The sequence below is a fragment of the Aedes aegypti genome, chromosome 3 (genome assembly GCF_002204515.2).
Source record: "Aedes aegypti strain LVP_AGWG chromosome 3, AaegL5.0 Primary Assembly, whole genome shotgun sequence".
NCBI lineage: Eukaryota > Metazoa > Arthropoda > Insecta > Diptera > Culicidae > Aedes > Aedes aegypti.
Genome location: NC_035109.1, coordinates 53,416,232 through 53,436,893, shown reverse-complemented (window position 1 = coordinate 53,436,893; position 20,662 = coordinate 53,416,232). Strand labels below are relative to the sequence as shown.

Genomic DNA, 20,662 nt, shown 5'->3' with positions numbered 1-20,662 from the left:
ACTGTAAGTCTCTCAATTTCTTGGGAAGTACCCGCAATCTTTCCGAATCATAGGGGATTCAGGGGACAGGGATGGTTATACCATCTACCAGAGCTGCGGCAACAGACATGAGCTGGGCACAGCTTTTATCGTGATAGGCGAAATGCAGAGGCGCATGATTGGGTGGTGGCCAGTCGACAACAGAATGTGCAAGTTGAGAAGGCCGTTTCTTAAATATCAGCATAATCAACGTGCACAGCCCTCACCTAGCAAGTGACGATAAGGACGCTTTCTACGCGCAGCTGGAACGTGAATACGACGGCTGCCCAAGCCATGATGTCAAAATCCTTATCGGAGATCTCAACGCTCAGGTTGGCCAGGAGGAGAAATTCAGACCGATTATAGGGAAGTTCATCGCTCATCAGCTTACGAACTAAAACGGCCTTAGACTGATTGATTTTGTCACCTCCAAAAACATGGCCATACGTAGTACCTACTTCCAGCACAGCCTCCCGTACCACAACCTGGAGATCCCGGTACCACAACCTGGAGATCCCCCTAACAGAATGAATCGCAAATCGACCACGTTTTGATTGATGGAAGACACTTCTCGGACATTATCGACGTCAGAACCTATCGCGGCGCAAACATCGATTCGGACCACTACCTAGTGACGGTTAAAGTGCGCCAACGACTCTCCGTTGTGAACAACATTCGGTTCCGACGCCCGCCACGGTACAATCTGGAACGACTCAAGCTACCCGAAGTCGCAACTGATTACGCGCAAACCCTCGAAGCAGCGTTGCCGGAAGAGGGAGAGCTCACCGAAGCCCCTCTTGAGGACTGCTGGAGGACAGTCAAAGCAGCCATTAGCAACGCAGTGGAAGTTGCCATTGGGTTCGTGGAAGGAAATCGACGGAACGGTTGGTTCGACGAGGAGTGTCAGACGGTTTTGGACGAGAAGAATGCAGCGCGGGCGATTATGCTGCAGCAAGGCACCCGTCAAAACATGGAACGATACAAACAGAAGCGAAGACAACAAACCTATCTATTCCGGGATAAAAAGCGCCGCCTGGAAGAGTTGAAGTGCGAAGCGATGGTGCAGCTATATCGTTCTCAAGAAACACGTAAGTTCTACAAGAAATTCAATGCATCCCGCAAATGCTTTGTGCCGCGAGCCGAAATGTGCTGGGATAAGGATAGAGGTATCTTGACGGACGAACGTGAGATGATTGAAAGGTGGAAGCAGCACAGCGATGAACACCTAAACGGCGCAGAGGAGGAAGATCAAGACAGCAGGAGGAATGGCTTCATCAGTATGGCGGATGAGGGAAACGTGCTAGCTCCCACAATAGGTGAAGTTAAGGATGCTATCAAACAGCTCAAGAACAACAAAGCAGCTGGAAGGTTGGCCACTTGTCTGCACCGATTGATAGTCAGGATCTGGGATAGACAACAGCTACCGGAGGAGTGGAATGAGGGAATAATATACCCAATATACAAAAAGGGTGACAAGTTAGAATGTGAGAACTATCGAGCGATCACCATTCTTAACGCAGCCTATAAAGTGCTTTCCCAGATCATCTTCCGCCGTCTATCGCCACTGTCAAGCAGATTTGTGGGAAGTTATCAAGCCGGTTTTGTGGCGATCGACGACAGACCAAATCTTTATGTTGCGGCAGATCCTCCAAAAGTGTCGCGAATATCAAGTCCCTACGCACCACCTATTCATCGATTTCGAAGCGGCCTATGATACCATCGACCGCGAAGAGCTATGGAAGATTATGGACGAGAATGGTTTTCCCGGGAAACTGACTAGACTGATCAAAACAACGATGGATAGTGTACAGTGCTGGGTGAAGATATCGGGTGCATTATCGGACCCGGGCTTTAATATTCGGGGCACGATCTTCAATAAATCCAGCCAGTTCATCTGCTTTGCTGACGACGTGGACATTGTCGGAAGAACGTTCCAGGTGGTTGCTGAACAGTATACCAGGCTGAAACGTGAAGCAGATCGGGTTGGATTGAAGGTAAATACGTCGAAGACGAAATATCTGCTGGCTGGAGGAACCGAGCGCGATAGAGCTCACATTGGCAGACGCGTGATGATCGACGGGGATGAGTTCGAGGTGGTGGACGAATTTGTCTACCTCGGATCATTGATAATATCGGATAACATCTGCAGCAGAGAAATTCGAAGACGTACCATTGCCAGAAGTCGTGCTTACTACGGACTCCACAAGACCTTGCGGTCTGGTAAACTTCCTGACTAAGTGTACCATGTACAAGACGCTGATAAGACCGGTAGTCCTCTACGGGCATGAGACGTGGACAATGCTCGAAGAGGACCTGCAAGTGCTAGGAGTTTTTGAACGACGTGTGCTTAGGACGATCTTCGGCGGAGTATGTGAGAACGGTGTATGGAGGAGAAGAATGAACCACGATCTTGCGCAACTCTACGGTGAACCCAGTATCCAGAAAGTCGCTAAAGCTGGAAGGGTACGATGGGCAGGACACTTTGTAAGAATGCCGGACAACAATCCCGCAAAAATGTTTAATGAATTCTACATTGATGAACGTGGAATAATGTTTAGGTGAATTAATAAAAAAAACTTAAATATATACTTATCACACCCTTGAAAAACCCATTTTTGAAAAAAAAAAAAAAATACGGATTTTGCTTGTATTTTTAATATAATTGATTTAATTTTACTTGAATAGTAATGTACAGTGTAGTTACAACTTTTAAAATGGTTTAGAAATTTTATTTGGGGTTATTAGGTGTGTCGGTCTTACCCCATTCATAGTGGTCGCTTGCGCAATTTTTACAACTTTGGCCTTATTTCAAAGCTAAATATTTACAATTCATATTTCACTTCACTGAAGCATATTCCACATTTCTCTTAAAGCATGTTAATTTGTTATACTTTTACAAAAAATCACTTCCGAAATCCTTTGGTGAACATCTGTTAAATTAAGATCAAATTCAATATCGACGAGCAGAAACTTTGATTTTGATAAATTGACGCTTATATTAAGCTGTTCGGTAATGCAATCCGCATGGTTATTAAATTAATTAACTCATTACGCGTGGTAAAGATGGACAAAACATGGTGAAATTATGAAAAAAATCCACGTGCTCGGCTGGGATTGATATTTGTTATGAAAATTTAGTGTAAATACCATCCCTAATGGTTCGTCAAAAATCTTGTGTTCATGGAAAGTGCTTGGTGAACTTTTAAGAAAACCGCCATTTTCATGCGAAACTGAAGGTGGTCCGTCTTACCCCGGCGGGCGCTCTTACCCCGTCTTCCCCTAGTCCATTTCGCTTTTACTTAACTCTATTTTTATCTCCAATCACTAATGATAACTGAATCACTTTCTCTACGCTTTTCATTTTGGGTTTGACCTTCAAGTGAAGTTGTCATGGAGTCGTCCATTGCCTTGAGGTCTCTGACCACGTTGCTCGGATATGGCTGCTCAAAAGGATACGATGGAAAGGTGTCTGCGTTTTTGCTATGGGGATGTTGAGCCTATCCTATGTCTAGCTTAGCGGGAGTTTGATACTATCGAAAACCCAAAAGTGTGCAACACAAATTTCCCGGTGAATCTCGCGACGTCAAATAATCAACAGTTGCAGTACTGCCAGATGCATAAGCAAAATTGAAATTAGCAAAAATCATGCTTAAGTATTTTACAAATGTACAGTCTCGGACATATAAAATGCACCAAAACTCCGTCATTTCCCAACCGATTTTTTTTTCTTTTTTTCTGTGACAAACTAACAATTGCTTGAATTTTTGAGAACTATTGAAAACAATGCGTTAAAAGCATTGATTTACAAGTTTAGTTAGGTTGAATTTTAAACAAAAAAGTGCACCTGGACAAAAATGTCTGTATGAGAAAACCTAAGCGTCAAATGATTTCGGTGTCTTCAGCAATTTGCTACTTAATTGAACAAATGTATTCCATCATCAAGATTATTTTACGCGTTTTTTCGCTATTTCGCATTTATGTCTTTGTGCATTTTTTATGCCAAAATTCAGCTTATCTGTAACTTTGGAATTAATAGTTTTCACTCGATTTTTACAATTCTTGTGAAACTTTGAGGAAATTTATAATTCGTGGCAGAAAAATGCTGTAATAGCTGAATTGGTTGTAAAATTCCTATTTAGCTATTTAAAGTTGATTGTTTTGTAAGAGAAAAAGGCATTTGTGCATTTTATATGCTACATAAAGTAAACTGTAGCAGGATATTATACAAATGTATGACATAAATGAAAAACCAATAAATAAAGTTTATTTTGCTCTATCTTCTATCTTCAATATACATAAAAATGGAGTGGTGTTTGTATGTCACGATATGGCTTGAGAGAGGATCAACGAATGGAGATAAGTTTTTCACTGTTGCACTCAACAAGGGATGCGACGTGTTCGTGCGAGGAAAAAGTTCGGGAAAGTTTCCGGAATAATCGGGAAACGGGGAGAACAATGATGTGTCATTTTTTATGGAGATTTACATGACATTTTGTAACAGCCTATTTGATGGAAGACGAAGTTTTCCGGGACCATTAGTAATCAATAAATAACAAATTAAAAAAAAAACTAAGTTTGGTTTCAAATTCATTTCGTATATCTAGGTATTCTGTGTTAGACAACACTATCATCCTAAATTGGTAAAACAAAATTAAGCTTCTTTTAACATTTGGTTATCAACATATAACATTTCATTTGACGTAGAAGTTCAGAATTTTCACAGATGAGTTGATTTCACTTGCTTCTAAGAGAAAATAACGCTTTCAATTTTCTTAACCTAACTTAACCTTAATATATAACGCATTAATCGTGGCAATAGAAAATTGCAATGACTTTTGTCAGAAATTATTGCTGTTTGCCGTTGAAACGCAAATACCAAATGACGGAACACCAAACGCGGTAAGATTTTTCACAAGGAAGGCGATGTTAAAATTTGATTTTCTTTGCTAGGTTGGCGGTGATATAAATCATGGTTGCTAAGTATCCTTTGATTGCTTTGTGTTACCGCATTTGAAGTCCAGTTAGCCAAAGTTTGCACGTAATACGCAAACAGCAATATTAATTATTTTATTTGAAATTTGTTCCAATGTTTCAACATTGGAAATTATTTATAACTTATTAGTACTATACCAAGGAGGAAGCTTCAGGATCATTTTCAAAATTTTATTTTGAATTCTCTGCAGAGCTTTTTTCCTGCTATTACAACAGCTAGTCCATATTGGTATAGAATACAACATGGGTGGCCTAAAAATTAGTTTGAAGATCAAAAACTTGTTCTTGAGACAAAGTTTTGATTTTCTATTAATAAGAGGATATATACATTTTACATATTTGTTACATTTGGCTTTAATGCCTTCAATGTGATTTTTGAAAGTTTAATTTTTATCTAGCATGAGTCCTAGATACTTAACTTCATCTGACCAATTTATTGGAACCCCTCTCATCGTTGTTTACTTCAAGGATTCAAATGAAGAGCTTTTGGTTTATGTGGGAATATTATTAGTTGAGTTTTGGAAGCATTAGGAGAAATCTTCCATTTTCGCAAATATGAAGAAAAAATATCCAAACTTTTTTGCAATCTACTACAGATGACACGCAGGCTTCGTACTTTGGCGGAAAGGCCTGTGTCATCCACAATCAAAGATTTTTGACATCCCTGAGGTAATTCAGGTAAGTCAGATGATTGGCGATTCATGATTTTGTAAAAGTCTTCATTATGCAACACATTGTTCAAGCCACAGACATATAAAGCACCACCTGTTATCAAACTCTCCAAGTTTGTCCTTAAATCAAACATCACCAAGTGTCCCCTTGTCATAAAGATGGTCACATGCGCATTCCGGCCACGGCAGGACATGCATAAATGATAACAAACAGCATTTGACAACAAGCTGTGCTTGAGAATGGGCGCCAGATGTGCAACAACCAGTCTGGAAAACAAAAGTCCCGCACCACCCCGTTCCGCAATCGCGGAAAATGCTAAGTGGTGAGTGCAGTAATTTCCCTTCTATGCCTTTCCCGCCACCCTTTCAGATGAGTGGTGAGTTTTTCCCTTACGTTTGGAAGAACGAACAGTAGCATGGCAAGCACGTCACCAATGCTTCGCAGTTCATCATCATCGCTGATTGAGGTGAGGTGACACAACGCTGAATGAGAAGTTGGAAAAGTTTTTCCTTTCCAAGACCACCATCGCTCAGTAGAACTGAATCGTGTGGGAAATAATTGTGTTTTGTTTTGGGTGACCGTGAGTCGTTCGTTGTGTAGAATTTTCCGAAAATCTTAGGATTAGATCAGTTCTCTTTGGATGTAGGATGTGAATAGTTGCAATCGGTGTGCAGGTGAAGGTTTTCACATTGATAGCAAGGGTAATAAAAGTGCTGTTTTGGAAAGGGGATCCCACTTGCCTAATTAAGCTCCATTGTGTGAAAAATGGTGTTCACATATGTTTCGAGAAAAGCGAGCTTTTCCGACCTGGTTTCAATCGCTCGGTATTCGCTAGGTCATTGAGATAATGCCTGGACTGTGGTAATTAGTTGCTGCATAGCAATTGGAGCGGAAAATTGAGTTTTCATCCGTAGTTCCTTGGAACTGTGAATTCTCTCTGCGGTAAGGACGAGGCTGTGAGCACAAAGTGTGTGGGAGTTTGGTGCGAGAAGGTTGAGCCTTTTGTTGCGGTGTTTGAACTGGTGCTGTATTGCGTATCAGTGTTGAAGAATCTACTACGGAGTGGAGGTGGTGGTGGCCGTATTGGCCATCTTCTACTGCTTTCAACCCATCCAGGCCAGAGGCAGGTGGCTGCCGCGGCAACCCTGGATCTGATCCGAAAGAAGATGAAGCCCTATCAGCCTTCCGAGAAGCTGGTAGTGCGAGATAGCGTGTCGCTTAGCATGGACGAAGAGCTGAGCGATGACGTCGAGGACGAGGTGTTCATTCGCGATGGGCGTACTTGTCGGACTTATGAGGACCGCGGGGCCAAGCGACCCTTGATGGCACCTAGGCATCGAGCAGCAGGGGGGAAAAACAGTAAATCAACAAGTTGCGGCACGTCGAGCCCCATATTGAAAAAGTATCGCCGAAGGCGTTGTTGGAATTGCTGCGAGCCGTTCTGCTACGGATTGGCTGCCATCACCGTGCTTATTGGTGAGTATGATCTGCAGTCGTTGCCTTGCCAGCAGTGTGGGATTAGTTTTGCTAGATTATCGGTCCCAAGTTGCCGGGTTCAAGGACGTTAATGATAATGAAATATCATTCAACGCGGATTAAAATGTGATGTTCATGGGACTTGTCACATCATTTTATTGCAGTTGAAAAGCAAATAGGTAATAATTTGAGTGGATTCGCGAATGCCTTTTATGATTCCCTAAATATCAAAAAAAAATTGCAAATCGGAAAAATTGAAGTTAAACGTTTCGTCAGCATTACAGAGATGAAATGTTTTCTAGTTAGATATCAACTCATGATTTAAACTCAATTGTTTGTTTGGTAAGTTCATAGCCAAAATCCTTTATGTTTTTCACATTTCTTTTCAAATTAGTTAAAAAACTGAAGTTCGTAGGCACAAAAGTCAATTTGGACAAATCCAGATGTAAAATTGTGAAAAATAATGGAATCGTTCTGGTGGGCTTCGATCCCACGACTCCCAATACGTTAGACTGGGCGAGTTAACCAACTCCGCCACAGAACGGATAAAGATTATGCAGCGCAATCGGCCATCCTGAAACCAAAGTTCGTCACAACCCCACATTCTCCTTCAGAACTCTACACTTAGGCAAAAAAAAACTTAATAATTTAATATGGATGATTTGGCGCTACAACGATTATTGATTAAATTTTTAAATTTTACTTATGATTTTGGTCAAGAATTTAATTACTAAATTCCATAAGTCAATCAATGAAATTCTGTAACAAACGCGATGATTGTAGCTTATTTTAAATGACCAATTATTAATGATGCTTGCCTTTTATTTCAGGCGTGCTCAAAAATTGACATGTTTGAAAACATGTGGTCAGCATTCTATTAACTTGTACCCAACATTGAAAGTGGAGCAGTTCTTCAGTAATGGTTCTTAAATAATTCAAAGCTCTCACCTATGAAACTTATGATCCAATATTCGGAATGGTTAAGCGTTCAATGAAACCATAATTTGACTGATTCATAAGTCATGATTTATGGAAAACTTAGCTAAGTATTTTTGCTTCAGTGTACATCTCCTTCGGCTCTCTTATATGTGAAGGAGAATGTGGGGTCGTTACGGACTTTGTTTTAGGTTGGCTTCGATTGCGCTGCAGAATCGTTACCCATTCTGTGGCGTAGTTGGTTAACGCGCCCAGCGTCCCAGACAACCAGAAATCGCATGAAAGTTCACGTTACAGCTCGTTTATTCATACTAATTACATCAAACTCGCAAAACATCGTGGATAAACTGGTCAGTTTGATGAGTTTCCTCGCATAAAACATTTGTTTTCTGAGTTCATTTATACATTTTGTTTCGTCTCGTACACTCGTACAAAGTAAGTCGCATCGATCCGTAGCAGCTGTCAAATCAGCATTTGTTATCATAAGTTAAGTCGCATAAGATACCAGGTTGGTTCGGTAGAATATTTATACACTCGCATTGTATATTATTATTCATCACATAATATATGCACGCATATCGCCTCCACTTTTGTACGTAGAAGGCCTGTTTGCGACATCTTATAAGTGAAATTTTGCACATATAAAGCCTCCAGGTGATTTCGTTATACGTACATTTTGGTTGTCTGGGGTATTGAGAACCGTAGGATCGAAGCTCACCAGAAAGATTCTATTATTTTTCACAATTTTATGTTTTCACAGTTTGTCCAAATTGACTTTTGTGTCTACGAGCTACAGTTTTTTTTTCAAAACACCGTTGGTTGGTTTAAGCTGTAGTATACATGATAACCCTAATTGCGTAATTTTATTTAGAATTACATGTCGATTTTCATACAAAATACCAACTTTGGCATACTGTAGCCCTGTTCCCTTCCGAACAATCGAGCTAAAATTTTCTCCACAGAACTAAAAATATGTTCAATGTTGTAAATTTTCAGAACCTCTGTCAGAAAATGAGATACTACAAAAAAGAAGAAGACAAATTTTAAAATAAAAAACTACTTTTTTCGAAAATTTTCACCTAGTGTCTCATTTTCCGGCAGGGGCTTAGAAAAAAAAATGAAATTTCTTGATTACAAAATTGGATACCGTAATCCGTGGTAACACTGATCATTTTTTTGATATTTCTTAAATTTCATATTTCACAATACAAATGTTACAATTTTTATATTTTTAAAATAAGTACTGGCACCCACCGCTTGTGACTATATACCGTAAAACGGGGTAACTTTGATAGTTTTTTTTTAAGAAAACTTGAATATTTATGCATGCTGTTTCAAAGAATTATAATTTATATTTTTAAAACAAGTACTGGCATCCTACCTATCGATTGCTGTTGATAGATTGCCAAAAGATTTATTTTGAATGGATATATAATTTTTCATATAATCGAAAGTCGGTTTTCTGTTTTGGGGTAAGTTAGCACGAACAAAATTGAATGAATTACGAACATTTGTAGGGCATTGCATACCTATAGGCGTTCAACGTTATATGGAAATTTCTGACTTAGATCACAAAAATGGTCTCAGTTTGTCAAAATGCTTTTCGCTAAGAGATTTGAGACCGTATTCTAGTATGGTAACTAGGCTGCCAAATATAAGTGGCCAACTATTCAAAAGTACATCAAATAGTGATCGTACAACAGATTGTTTGTAAGCGTTTCAAAAATGCGAAAATTGTGTCAATTTTCAATATTCGTGTAAAAAGCCTCAAATGGTCTCGATTCAAATGAAAACAGCTCTTATATGGAGTGTCATACTAATATTCTTCAGTTTTGCATTCGTTTTGCTTAACCGATTAACAGAAATTATGATATTTCGTTTAGTATGTGGTGGGTTACACACTATCAAAGTTACCCGCATTATCAAACGGGGTATCCGTTTTACGGTACTTTTTTTGTTTTTCAAAAGATTGAGGCATGTTTAAATACATCTTCTAAGCGATTTTTTATTCACCTGGTTTGGGGTAACATTGATCACCCATGTAAACAACGTTCAGTAATTTTGACAATGCCATTACTTACTTAAATCAAGGTTCAGGGGCCGAATATGAAGACCAAACTCTTACAAGTCATTTACTTTTTGATTTATTTCAAAATTAAAAACACCTTGAATCACAGAATACGTCTACAGGTAGGCAATTTCCTAAGGAAATTCTATATGCCCAATAGTAGTTAGTAAATGTTACCTACTTGAATCAACTTATGAAAGATTAGATATTTTGTAGCAACCGCATTTTTCTTGATCAAATCATTTGCCGAACTCATGTGAGACATGAATTTTCGATAGTGTCATTTATAATGATAAAATTCATTGTTTAAAACAGTTGACAAATTTATGCATGAACTAAACGCAATTTTCACAAAAACTATCATTTTTATTAGCTCATCAATAAATGTTTATTTGAACTTATCACGAGATGAGTCATTCCGATCAATGTTACCCCGGATTACGGTATATTTGTAGTTCTGTAAAGAAAATTAGCTTGATTGCTCGAAAGGGAACAAAGCAAGAGCATGACAAATATGAGCATTTTGTATGAAAATCGACACACGCTGCTATTATTCAGAGCAGCACTGTATCTTAGAGCTATGCCAGAGACAATAGGCACCTTCCTTAGCCTAGTGGTAACGTTCGCGGCTACAGCAAAGCTAGTCAGCTGTCATATGTATTTCCAATATGGCGGAATGCGCTAATAGGGTCCTAAAGCCCTGTCCCAATTTTAGTGCCAAACGCTTAAGTTTAGGCAAAAAACACATGTTTACTCAATTTTCTAATGTTTTCCGTTGGTTTAAGCCCAAAAATTTTTTTTTAGATTTTGTCACATCCTTTGGCTTAAACTCAAATTTTGGGTGTATTTTGTTTTCCGTGTTCCTTACGAAATGTCAGATAGGAACAACCCCAGTGGTCGAACTAAAACCCTTGTGGTGTTTTTGTCGACTAAGCGAACGTCAAACATGATCAAAAGTGTCAAGGTTCATTTATGGACCAAATTTTTAAATGAAAGTTTAAACATGATATAGCGATTATTTGAGCGGGAAAAATTGCTAAAGTAGTTACAGTAACATGCTTTTTCGTCTTATTAAATAAAAACAAGATTTCATTAAACATTTTAGGACCCAATTCACACATCGAATTACCTCCCTTCTAGATACCTTGGTCAAACTAAAATTTTCATAAAAATGATCAGAGTGCGCCTAGAAATGTACGGTCGTGATTTCGACACGCGAAAAATTGTTGTACAATTTACAAATACCGCCAAATGTTAAAGAACTTTTGTGTTTGGTCCAAATTATGCATAAACCTTGTACAACTGCTCAAAATATGTTTCTAACTAACATACGGCCAGGAACTTTCTAATTAAGTCTATTCATTGGGTTCACTTCCTGCATTGAACTGATGGAGCTTTGTGTGAAGTATTTTAAGTGTGCATTTAGAATGTGGTTTCCTACGAGACAAGCAAACACGCAACGGTTAGCACTCGTGGAAAAGATTGTGTGCAATTTGAACAACCTAAATCTTCGAGTCCGCACCCCCTAGGTTTATAGATGTCTAATGATGATTTTGAAAATTACATTTTCGTTAGGGTCAGTTTTGCATAGAAAAAATTACAGTTTATAAAAGTGTAAACAAACAGTTGGAAATGTCTGTGCTAAACAATCCAGTGGTGCTATGCCTACATGTTAATTTTGAGTGTTAAAAATGTTGTGTGAGTTTAAGTATGAACTACTGAACTTATTTTTGGTACCGTACAGCATAGCAAATATATTTTGTTTTTGCTCCTAAAACCGTTTAATCTCGAATAATGTGCTTATTTCAAAGGAAAACTGCCTGCATTTAGGCGTATTAGGTCAAAGTTTAATTTTGCAATAAACTGATCAAATACTCGAGTTACAAAAATTTTGACATCATTTTCAGACTCAGGAGATCCAAATTTAGTAGATAGGGAAATTGTTAATTCTAAAATCTGCTTTTTGATATGGTCAATTTCGCCCAAATAATGTGCCTTTTTTATATTAAAACTATTTTTATGATATGTTAAATATTATTCCATTGAAAAGTGATTTTATAAACTGATAAAGATCAATGGAGCACTGGTTTTGTCAAATTTTTTTTGACAATATTTGAATTTCGAAGGATACCAGAACAAAAAGTTGTGATATAGTGATCAATTTGCCCCCGGATCACGGTACCACCCAAGCAACCAATAGTTCGTATTTTACTTGAGATGTGAACTCAGAAGTTCTAAATAGGTTCAAATTTAGTTACATGGAACTTTATTGCTGATTAAAAGGATACCAATTTTACTATCAGAACTTATTTCTCTAAAACGTGCTGCAATTATTTACTAGGAACTTAAAGGTACGTTAGAAGTAGTTTACTTCCCTCCAAAGCAACACTAAAGTTCATATTGAGTGTGCAAAGAATCTGTTCAGAACTTAATTTAAGAGTTCAGTGAACGCGTCAACCGTACTTGAAGTGAACTTTTTTCCGACTTTAAAACAGAAATAAAGTTCGAATGTGAACTTCTGAAGCACTTGTTATGGTTCGAGTTGAACTTGTTTTGAACTTCTAATACAAGTTCACTGAAAATGTTAACCGTACTTCTTTTGAACTCGAACATTATTTGGAACCAAAAAAGCTTTTTCGTTAATCAATCCGATATGAGATTTTATCACTACGCATTGTTTCTGGTGATTAGTTTTACGGTATTACTTTGCAAAAAGGGCTCTTTGCCGTCTAAATAAAAGTTAATCGTGTTCGAACAAACATACCCCTCAACTGGAATACAGGGGACTAACATATCGATACACTTTGCTTCGGCTCGAAAATGTTCATCAAATATTTACAAATTCACTTTAATGAATGTTGAATTTACCTACCTGCATTGTAGAAATGCTGTTTAAGTTAAATATTTATCAGGTTCAAAGGAATAACAGCTAGCACTTGAGTCGAGTCCGTCAGAAAACTTCATCGCCGTCGTTCCCAGGCAATATTTTTACTGTTATTGTGAATGTTCTCACCTGGGGAATCCTAATGTACATATATCTCAATCCTACACAAAACTGTTGATTTATAATGCAAATCAATGAAAACCTTGCTTTTTCTATATTCTTTCAGTAAACTTTTACATAATTCACAATTTTCTCATTTGACCACTTGCACTTCAGAGAAAAAACTGCAAACCAAAACAAACTATAGAATGTCAAATCCCACAAGTTCAGAAATAGTTCGGAGTAATCTTAATAGAACTATCAAGTGTATAATGGGTTCAGAGATGATTTCAAAGAGAATTTGAAGTTATAAATAGTATCAACATGAGTAGATCGAATGACAAGCATTAGAAATCAACATAACAAGTAAATTTATACACAATTGCATTGGCGCATATGGAGTACCGGTATGGACCACGATTTCAACGAAGAGAATTCGAGTTCGAGTCTTGCAGCAAATATTAAAAAAAAAATAACTTTCAAAAATACTAAATCAACACCTACTAAGAATAAGGATACGCATAACAAAATATGGAGTTGATGCACAAAGACAGTGAAAATAACATTTTTTTTTGTTTTCCTCCTTCTCATTGGAGTTTTGTTTTGAGCTGAACTGCATTCTTTGCAGCAGTGTAAGAGAACGTATTGTGAACTCAAGTTCGGATAATTACTTAAAAAGGGAGCTGCATAGAATGCTTTTCATGATCCTTCGATAAGCTGATTAAGCTTAAACATACTATTCTATCAGAACTTTTGGTTGCTTGGGCAGTTACTAGAGATGGTCGGGTTTCACATTTTTCAAACCCGAACCCGACCCGTACCCGACTTATTTTATTTCTTCAAACCCGGACCCGACCCGAACCCGAGACAATAATTGAAAGCCAAACCCGGACCCGACCCGAACCCGAAAATTTTTCGCTGTGAAAACCCGAACCCGACCCGAAACCCGAAAAAAATGTAAGGAAAACCCGAATTTAAAAAGATGGTGAAATCATCGTGTCTGATGCATAGAGAAGCTTTTAGGTTGTTACTCTGTTCACAATTCTCACCAAACCCGACGTAATTCCGATTCAAACCCGACTTTTTGTAAGCCCGAATCCGACCCGAACCCGATAATTTTGTAGCTTGCAAACCCGACCCGAACCCGAACCCGAAAAATTCCAAATTTTTAAACCCGAACCATCTATACCCGAAAACCCGAGACCCGACCATCTCTACCAGTTACATGTCATAAACGCTGAATTCAAAACCATACCGAAGATATTTCGGGTTGTACTGGGGTCACGGATGTTTTAAAACAGTACAACAACTGTTTTGTTTATTTGTCATTTTCTAAAAATAGATTTACACACTTAAAAGTATTTACTAAAAAAATGAGTAAAATACAAAGTTTTTACCTTATTTGTTTTTTGTAACACAATATGTTACAATCTTGATATGCTGTAGTGCAAAATTTTAGTTATTTTAACAACACCCTGCATCTAGTTTATAACGACCGGTGTTGTACAAAATGATCATAACTAAATAACACACCAAGCTACAATTTTTATAGTTTCAGCTAGCCGGGATGCTCTTTTAGCGTCATAACAATCATTGCCTGTGGAAACATAATTAACCCATGTTACAGAATTGATAATCCAGAAAATAAAGCCTAAAAATAAAGCTTTCTTCGTTATCTTTAAAAACTGAAGAATCGCTTCTTTGAGATTTCACGTGTTCTAAAGGTCGTAAAGTTTGGCAATAAGCAGAACCAACAGAAGTATTTTTTACGCTTTGTATGTTAAAAAGGTCTCAATATATTAAAATAGTTGACAAACTTCTCACACAAATACTTCAGTTTGGTTTTCAGAAAAGGTAAGACAATTTCATAATTTTTTAGCCTTACATCACTGGACAGAAAATCAAACTTGGAGGCCTAGAACTCGGCTTCTAGTGGGCTTTTTGGAATTTTCAATGCAGTTTCAGAAAAAAACCTGAATTTCACTCTGCAGAAAATTCGTGATATTCGAAACACAAACTACGTATTTAGTTATTGCACACATAATATGGAAAATGACTTAACTTTCACTTAGATTTCATTTAAAAACGATACATTTTACTGATTATCGATCAATTGAAAAAAAAGTCTTCAAAGCGGATTTCACTAAAAATCATTTTTTTCTATTTTTGCCAAAATTAGATAATTATTATTACTTAAAAGTTTGATTTTGAAAAGCTGTGAATTTCCAGCTAAGCGATGTCAATCCAAGATCCAAGCCTCAAAACTCAACCATTTTGTATGGAAATACGGCCAATGTATAGCATATTCTGTTCAGTACTATGGTATTTGCAGATAATTTTGTTTTTATTAAACTCTTCAGAGGTCTACGCATTGAAAAAAAAAAACAAAATGTATCCCTTTTCCTCTTGCTGATATATTTTTTCGAAATCTATTCCCCACCCCAGGTCTCATCGTGTTGGCGGCACTTCTGCTGACGGCCTTCCCCCAACCGCTCCAGAAGATCCGAGTCTGGTTCCACAAGGAGTCACCCTTCAGCGGTACCCTCATCCAGGACAAGTTCGACAGTTTGTTGTACAATGGGGCGGCCAACGACTCGATTGAAATCGTTCCGTGTACTCGCATCACAGTGCAAAAGGTTTGGACCCGGGTAGTCGCGCGGGTGAACAGCGAGAGTCCTCTGAGGAAGCTCGATGTCAACGGGGACGGAGTGCTGGACGTGATCGTTGGGTACGGTATCGATGAAATGATTGACGACGCGCTGGGGTTCATTCCTAGATGTACCTCCTTGAAGACAAACTTAACGGATATGTGTGGAGGGGGATTACTGGCATTGAATGGAGTCAACGGGGAAACTCTTTGGCAGAGATGGACGTCGTTTACTATTTTCTCGATGAAATGCTCGATCGATATCAATTCGGATGGGCAGAATGACTGTGTAGCGGCTGGAAGGGGTGGGTTGATCCTGGCAGTTGATGGAAGAAATGGGAACATACTGTGGGAATTGAAGGATTCTTCGGATTTGGAAACTTATGCGGGGACGAGTATAGATCTGTACACGATCAACGTGGTTAGAGATCTGAACAACGATGCAATTGAGGACGTTTTAGCGGTTCACGTGGAGGAATCTTTGCGGGCACATGGAGGTCATATCAAACTAATATCCGGAGCGACGGGAATCATTTTGAAGAGCATTCCAACGCCATATCGGGAGGAAATGTTTGTACCGATACAGGTGCTACTGAACAAAGATGGGTCAGAGCAGTTCCTGATGGTGACCGGAGGTCAGAGTTCAGCTGGTGGGATATACACGTTGAATCAGGAAAATCTGATGAAGTTCAACAGCGAGAAGGATTTCTTGCCGGTTTTGCGAATCAACTCATCTGGGTTTATGGTTCCTGCAGTACTGACGGACATCAACGGGGACTCTGTGCAGGATATTGTGGTGAGCTCGTTCAATTCTACGGTTTATGCATTTGATGGAGTTAGCAAGAAGCAGTTGTGGTCTTACACGATAGCAGGTAACTCAAGAGTTCGGGAGGTTATTCTATGAACTACATATATTTTTTCTTCGTAGATTCTGAGAGCATCAGTTCAATAGTTCCTGGCCATTTCGACCATGACAACGTTACCGACTTCATGGTGAAATACAACACGGGCCCTGGTTTCCCAATTTACTACTACTCGCAGACAATGATCATCAATGGCAGCAATGGGCAACCGTTCTTGGATAATACGGTTAAGGACTCTGGTGGTTCAAACAGTCTTCTGGGTGGGCTCAGTATCTCGCAGACAGGCGGTGGAGACTTTTTCTTGCATTGGCAACTGCAGTGCAGAGACAAGCTTGAAACCACGGAGGAATACCAGTTCGTCCCAGGTAAGTGTAGTAATTATTTATTGGAAGAACTATTGATTCAAATATCTTAACTTTTAGAGAGCGATATCATTCAACAATCAAGAGCGGATGCCTGTATGTTACGTTACAATCGGTCTTCAGTCTTGAAGCTATACACAATTAACCGCCATGTGGAACCCCCGGGTGCAGTTATCTTCTCTTCAGATGATCTAGTCATTAAACTCAATGAAACAATCAGCGAACAGCTTCGTGAGAAGTTTGTGGCTCCAATCAAACATCCTAAGATGAAGCTGAAGGTCAAAGACGATGGGCGCAGAGCAAGCGAAAGTCAGCAAACTCAAGTGCGGATGGATAAGAAGCTTGATTTGCACAGCGCTCCTCCTGCAGGAGAGGCGGAAGGAGTTTCCGGAGATGTCGGAGTGGTTATGAGTGGCCCCAAGCAAGTTGCCACTGAACTGAGGAAACAGAAGCTTAGGGAACAAATGCTCAACACCAATCAGATTCCGGAGACTTTAGAGTACGAGGAGGAAAAGAAACGGAAGCAGAAGATGAATCTGAACAATGTCTACAAAAAATATACCTACAATGCGAACGATGGTGTGGATTTGTTTAACGGTGACCCAGACATATATCTACCATACGATCAAGTGGATCCGGATGCGGTATGTAGAAATATTTGGTTTAAGGAACTGTGGAATTAATTGAACTCTATTTCAGCGCAACCCATTCCTGGCGAATCCTGTTCCACCTGTTCAACAAGTTCAGCCAGACTACGACTACAACGCAGCAAACGAAGACATCATGCAACCCGACTATCAACGTCCCCGCTACAGAAATGGAGGTAATCGCTATTCCGGTGGAAGGGACGTTCGCAGTAAATTCGGTACATTCGGTAAGCTTCTTATCAAGAATATCTTGATATCTATCTCTACATATTCTTGACAAATTTCTCAGATAACACGGACCTTCGTGATTCCAATTTGGAAGAGCAGGTGTTCAACGAGTCCAACCCGAATTCGCAGATCGTTAAAAAGGTGCTTCTCAACGATGAGATACTTGAAGAACTGAAAGAAAATGGCAGCAGTTCAAAGGGTTCTAAGGAAACTCTGTGGGATCTAGAGATGGAGAAAGAAGCCAAGGAGGCATTGAATGGTAGGTATACTCATGGTGTATTCCGAAGTAACTGCTCTAATTGAACAATGGCTTTTCAGACGTTAATGCCCTGAACTTCGACTACAACAAGGAGAAGCGTGAAGTAGATCCTGCTGTCAGCTCAACACAACCTCCCAGTACAACATCTTCTCCGACGACAACCGAGTCTCCTCCAAACGAGAATGTTCTTCCTTCGATTGCATCCACTGGATTGTTACTCAAATCGCTAAGCACTTCTCACACTAACCCGACCATAGACTATGTTTTTGTAATGAACATTCGTGAGTCGGAAACATATCCACCGCTTTTATTAGAGCAAGACTTGACATGCGTCAAAGACAAACTCTCCGCGTATCGTACCTACAGCAACGATGATTTCCACGTCTTGGAGAAAGAGTTCTTGATACGGTGCCTAGAAGAGCGGCTTCCTAATGTAAAACCAAGCTACCAAAAGTACGAAACGCAGATCATTGTGACTCGGGTGGAGATCGGCTGTTCATGTCCCGATGATCTGAACCCGAAGCGTGAGGTATGCTCCAAGTTGCACAGCTACGATCAGCAACGTTGGACCGAATACATGGGAAATGCCGGAAATGGCGTCTACTGAGATCAGGGCGGAGAGGGTGAGACGGTGTGATCGATGAAGGGCGGAAAGGCGGGAAATACAGGATGCTACAGTGTTGTAGGAATAATTTCTTTCCGTGCTTAGAGTAGGACCTCATCCTTTTCGGATCTATTTTCATCAGCTCTTCTACATGAACTAGATTCTTCCAAAATAGAACATACAAAGCTGGCGTGAATAATATGGCAAGGGCGGAAATTTTGATGCATCACTGCGAAAATCAACCCTTTCCTTAGTATTTGCAATTCAGCCAATATGATCGTCAAAATGTAATCAGATCGCACTTGAAATGCTGCTTAATAATCAATTTTGATCGTTTACATGTCAGAATTGATCGTTTGAATGTCAAAACGATCGCACGTCAAGTCATTTGCTTCCTCTCAAAGCTATAACCAGATTGCGGATGATCGTCGTTAACAACTGGAATTACCCGTTGCATACAATGCAAGGATTCTGCAAACCACTACTATAACACATAAATGTACAAAAACTACTGTTTATCTATCTATTGCGTATTTTTTACACTATTGACCTTTTTTCGGTGCAACAAGTTTGGAGTTGCATCAAATCTTGCCAATAATGAAAGAAAACCCCAATATTACAATCTAGTACTAATTCAAAAGAACAGTGAAACAACCTGCAAACTCAATCATTTCTGTTTTTATCGGAAAAAATCTTGTATTTGTTTGCATTGATGAAGGATAGGATGACTTGTGACTGTGAAGAGTAATTTTAAAACCAACTACATCTGGAATATTTCGAAAGGTATTAGTACATAATGGCAGCAACATAATTCAAAGATGTTAATACAAAACTACTGAAACAAGACACAACCTAAGCAAACCAATCATGTTTATTTTTTGAAACAGATTCTAACATAGTTAATTTGTAGATAAGTGTAACAGAATAAATTTATCAAACGGGAAAGGAATGTTAGGAGATGCCGTGTACTGTACGGTACGCACACTAGATTTGATGGAATGTGTAAATAAAGGTGACAGAGAAGTATGGGTTCGTTTTATTTATTTGATTTATGATGATGATGATGATGATGTTTGCCGTGCCTTCGTTTTTCCCGAGTGACATTGTTGTCAGTCGTCAGCAAGGATCCGAGGTAGACGAACTCGTCCACCACCTCGAAGGTAGCCCCGTTTATCGTGACACTGCTTCCTAGGCGGGCCCTGTCGCGCTCAGTTCCGCCTACCAGCATGTACTTTTTTTTCGATGCATTCACCGTTAGTCCGACTCTTGTTGCTTCGCGTTTAAGGTGAAGCGGCGTGTAACTCACAGAATCATTAGAATCATCATTGATGTATTAATTGTAGTGTCGCCTTTCCATGTACGTTTTCAAAACAAACAAACAAAATATATAACATTTGTGTTAAGCATATATTTATGTAATCACGTGGGAAATTTAGTAGATTGACGAGTATTGGAAATCAAAATCTACTCTTCAATCGTACACATCAAAAGGAAACATTATGATTTAATGAAAAGCAACGGAATTTCTCTGTTTTATGTTGGATTCATCGCATATTTTTGTTATACACCGGCTCGGTTTATGTTTGCAAGAGATGACGGTGTTGCCAGGTGGTAGGTGACAGATTTTTCTACCAATAGACCATTTCCGTGAAATTTTTTTATTGGCCTATATGCTCTTTGTCAATTTACTGAACAAACTTTCCTAAGGAACATATGTGTTTTGGAGCCTTTAACTATTAGAAAACAATGAAAAACTTGCGGCACGTTAGTTCACCCCTTGGTCCCCTACAATTTGTTTCACTTCAAAAAAATGCAGACCCCATTTTCCCCTATGGTTTTGCCACCACGTTGTGGTGAATTTAAGATCAGCTGGTATGACCAGATCTGTACTGTACGTGGCACGAGAG

The 20,662-nt window shown here is 39.1% G+C and overlaps 1 protein-coding gene across 1 annotated transcript; it reads left to right on the top strand.

Annotated features, from left to right (window-relative positions):
- The first annotated feature begins 6,111 nt into the window (after positions 1–6,111).
- On the top strand, positions 6,112–19,781 carry LOC5576016. The gene is made up of 7 exons (XM_021849790.1): positions 6,112–7,158; positions 15,591–16,664; positions 16,721–17,020; positions 17,078–17,661; positions 17,717–17,891; positions 17,954–18,151; positions 18,211–19,781. The coding sequence occupies exons 1-7, from the start codon at positions 6,849–6,851 to the stop codon at positions 18,756–18,758; spliced, it is 3,189 nt and encodes a 1,062-aa protein (XP_021705482.1). The 5' UTR covers positions 6,112–6,848; the 3' UTR covers positions 18,759–19,781.
- The last annotated feature ends 881 nt before the right edge of the window (positions 19,782–20,662 follow it).